At 43.1% G+C, this 4350-nt stretch overlaps 1 protein-coding gene across 1 annotated transcript in view; it reads right to left on the minus strand.

Moving 5' to 3' along the window:
- SYT9 (synaptotagmin IX) overlaps positions 1 to 4350 on the minus strand; it is a 238246-nt gene that overhangs the window by 136250 nt on the left and 97646 nt on the right. The window contains exon 2 of the mRNA XM_006870294.1: positions 3412 to 3763. Within this exon, the coding sequence (XP_006870356.1) occupies positions 3412 to 3763 (352 nt within the window). The remainder of the gene's footprint in view (positions 1 to 3411; positions 3764 to 4350) is intronic.

A 4350-nucleotide genomic window follows, 5' to 3' on the forward strand; every position in this document is an offset into this window, starting at 1 on the left:
GGGCAGTGTTTCGTTCTGCTGTGCATAAAGTCACTATAAGTCGGTACCGACTCGATGGCACCTAACAACAACAACAACTCTGTATTGGTATCCTGGTGTGATGCTGTAGGATACGCACTGGACCTAAAGGTTTGTTGCACTGCAAGGTCAGTGGTTTAAACTCATCAGCCACTCCTTAAAATCCTATACAGGGTCGCTGTGAGTCAGAACCACTGGAAGGCACTTAACAAGAACAACAAAAGCCCTGTATTAGAGGAACCCATTCAGAAAAATTACATGCGAAGGAGAACCCGACAGGAGACAATTTTAACATAGCCACCATCTGAAAGGTTCTAGCTATTGAAGTATTGAAAAGATTTCATATGAGTCTGTACCACTGCACCAACTCCAAGGCTGCATCAGGACTCCTGTTATATTTAAGCAATAAATCTAAAAAGAAACTCTAGTGATAAAATCTAAGGATTTCTGTAAATCAAATGGCAAACAACCATCCATTTCCTCACAGAGGAATATTTTAGGTTCAGCTCTTTGATTCAGAACTAGAAATGATGCTGAAACAGATTTTTGAAAAAATTAAATTATAAACTGTCATATTCCATCCCACTTAATGTGAATGAGCTGAGTCTCTAGGATAAACTTGATTAACATAAAGAGGGTGAAAATCTTATTTCTGTTTCTAGGGAATAAATAAAAAAAAGATTAAAAAAAACAACAACAACAAAAAGAAAAACCTCTCAGGCTGTGCTTGTACTTTCCAAATACAGCACATGCTATTCCTCTGGCTATCACTCAGGCAAATATTATCATTTGAAAGAAAGATGCTTCCTGAGTCTCTTTCCCTGAAATCTCTTATTGAAAGTGGGTTTTAATATCCAGTGATCCAGAACTAGTTGTTTAGCCTCAAGCCGCCTTTGTACAGCATCTGAGCCACGGGAGGGGTCAGTCTCAATGATAATAATGATGGTAACAGGAAAAATAATATAATAATAAAAGGCAGTCACGTTTTGGAGCACTTACTAGGTACATGTCTGTGCAGTGCAAAGCCCTTGATACACGTTATCATTCCATTGTTAGAAGCACTTTATACGTTGGAACCATTACTAATTCTCTTTTACAGAATAGGAACTGGAAACAGAGGTTAAGTAATGTGTCCAAGGTCACACAGTTAAGTAAAGTCAGTCCATACGAACCCAGAGTCCACGCTTTTAACCAGTACACTGTTTTGTCTCTCTACTGCTTATGAGCATAAGACATCCAGATAGCAGGGAGAGTGACCCTAGGCCTGGTGCTATGGATTGAATCACGTCCCCCAAAAGGCATGCTGCAGCCTAACCTATGGCTATAATCCCACTTTAGACTTTTGTTAAGTGCCTTCAAGTCATTTCCAACTCATAGCCACCCTATATAGGGTTTCGGTGATTGTAAATCTTTGTGGGAACAGAAAATCTCACCTTTCTCCGAGGAGCAGAGGATGGACTCGAACTACCAACCCTGTGGCTCGTGTTCCACCCTGTGGTTTGCAGTCCACTCTTGGGACTAGGGTTTTCTTTTTTATATTAATAAGGTCCTACCATGCAGGGTCATTATGAGTCAGATGGCCCAACACCATCAGCAGCATAGCACGGTAGGATAAGCACTTGACCATAAGGTTAGTTTGAACTGCAAGGTCTGTTATTAAAACTCACCAGCTGCTCCTCAGAAACTCTATACAGGGTCTCTATGAGTTAGAACAGATTCAATGACACTTAACAACCACCAAAAAGAGTACCTACATTGTCTTAATTAACTAGTACTGCTGTAGCAGAAATACTGTAAAGGGATGACTTTAAAGAACAGAAATTCATGCTCTCACAGTTTAAGAAAGCTCAAAGATCAACAAATTCAGGGTGTGGCTCTAGGGGGAGATCCTTCCTTGTCTGTTTCAACTTCTAGTCAGTCGCCAGCACTCCTTGGAGTTCCTGGGCTTGCAGATTCGCCTGCCCCCTTCATTATCAGATAAAGCCTGTCCTCTCCCTGCATGTGCTTGCTTGCTTGCTTCTGTGTCTAATCTACTCTTTTTGTAGCTTAGAAATGATTAGGTTTAGAACACACCCAAAAGCTTGTTGCTATTGTTAAGTGCTATAGTTGTTGTTGTTGTTAAGTGCCGTCGAGTCAGTTTCGACCCATAGTGACCCTGTACAGGGTTTCCGAGGGTGTAAATCTTTACGGGAGTAGAAAGCCTCATCTTTCTCCCGCGGAGCAGCTGGTAGTTTCGAACCGCTGACCTTAAGGTTCGCAGCCCGATTCGTAACCACTACGCTACCAGAGCTCCTTAGAGTTGGTTCCAATTCATAGTGACCCTGTATAGGGTTTCCGAGGAGTGGCTGGTGAGTTTGAACCGCAGACCTTGTGGTTCAAAGTGACTTTGAGGTCTAGTGCTTATCCTACCGAGCCACACCAGGACTCTTTAGGTTTCATAATGGCTAGAGATGGACAAGGACCTTCAGCCACACTGTGGCTTCTGAAGAGAGTCTGTGTGTGACAGTGAGGCTAGGTCAGGGGCACAGTGAACAACCGCTAGAGCACTGGGAAGATAACAATAAATAGTGGCTAAGAGTTCTGGTGCCAATCGAACCAGGGTTCAAATCCTGAGTTGTACACTTTATTGCTTAATCTCCATCGATTTCTTCTTCTATTAAGAAAAAGAATTAAAAAAATAAACAGTATCCATCTCACACAAAGTTGTGGGATACAATACAACATATCAAGTTCTTAGTATATGTTAAAGCAATACATATAAAGTGCCATTGAGTCAGTTCCAACTCATAATGACCCCATACAGGGTTTCTGAGGCTTTCAATCTTTGGGAGGAACAGAAAGCCTCATCTTTCTCCCACAGAGAGGCTGGCAGGCTTGAACCATGGACCATGTGGTTCACAGTCTAGTGCTTATCTTATGGAGTCACTATACTTTCCTTAGTATAATACTTGCTACAATATTATCATAAATATTATCAAGGTTAACTGTTATTATTACAAAGTAGAGTCTAAATAGAGCCTGAGAACATAGTGTCAGCATTTGGAGTCCTGGTGTGGTGCTGCAGGATAAGCACTGAACCACAAGGTCAGTTTGAACTGCAAGGGTGGCAGTTCAAGCTCACCAATCGCTCTTCAGAAATCCTATACACGGTCATTATGAGTTGGAACCGACACAATGACATTTAATAAAAACAACAGCCAAGTAGAGACTAAACAGAAATTGAGAACCTAATTCCAACATAGGAAGAGCCAAGTTTCCCATATCCATGTCACCGCTACTGGACCAGTAGCTAGAAGGATGAAGACACCTTGCCTAGCCAATGCCATTGCTGCCAAGGGTAGAGAAATGGCGTGGATCATGCCTGAATTCAGAAAGGAAGGCAGCATTACTGACCGAGCTGACGAGGTTGGCTCTGTGATTTGGCGCTGTACACGGACACCATGAGAACAGTTCTCCTGGACCCCCGGCTGGGTCGAGAGGGGAATGTCAGGGGAGGTATGGCTGATCTTCATGGAGGAGTCAGGGCAGAGGGTGGAAGGATCTAGAAAGTCCTCAGTGTTCTCCTGTTCGTTGGTCTCTGTGTCGGTGTAGTTAAGAGGTTCCTGGTTGTTGTCTTTGCTGCCAGAGAACAGACCGCGTTCTCGCCACGGAATCCAGCAGAGTTTCCAAGACACGAAGAGAGACACACCGAAGAGAGCGAGGCCACAGGCAGTGACCACAAGGGTCAGCAGGCTCACGGAGATATCTGCAAAGAAGCAAAGATCAAAGGTCAGTGTGATTGCTTCTTCCATACCTTGTGTACGCAGAATGACCCTCCTATCTATTCATTCCTCAGAAGCGGATGGGGGAAGGCCATGTTGGAGGATACAGCCAGTTTATTGATTCTGGGACAATGACAATGAGGATTCAGAGACAAACCAGCAAGGCAGTGAGCAAAGACATAAAGGAGGTAACACACCGATCAGGTTTAGAAATAACAAGCAGTCTTCTACAGCAAGAAAAAAAAAAATGCCACTGCCATCAAATCAATTGTGACTAAACAATGATGCTACAGGACAGAGCTGAATTGTCCCATAGGTTCCTAAAGCTATAACAAATTACTACAGATTTTTCCTATGGAGTGGATGGTGGGTTCGAACTGCTGACCTCTTAGGAACATAGTACTTAACCACTGTACTACCAAGGCTTCTTACTGTTGCGGACCGTGTAAGACTGGTCAGAGGTTCGAGGCCCTATAGGCCCGAGTGTAACAAATGAGGCCACTGGCAGTTAATGGCAAATTGCTTTCATCTTAATATTCAGGTATATATATTAAATTAATACACGGAGCCT

This window comes from Chrysochloris asiatica, unplaced genomic scaffold, assembly GCF_000296735.1.
Source record: "Chrysochloris asiatica unplaced genomic scaffold, ChrAsi1.0 scaffold00140, whole genome shotgun sequence".
In the NCBI taxonomy this organism is placed as follows: domain Eukaryota; kingdom Metazoa; phylum Chordata; class Mammalia; order Afrosoricida; family Chrysochloridae; genus Chrysochloris; species Chrysochloris asiatica.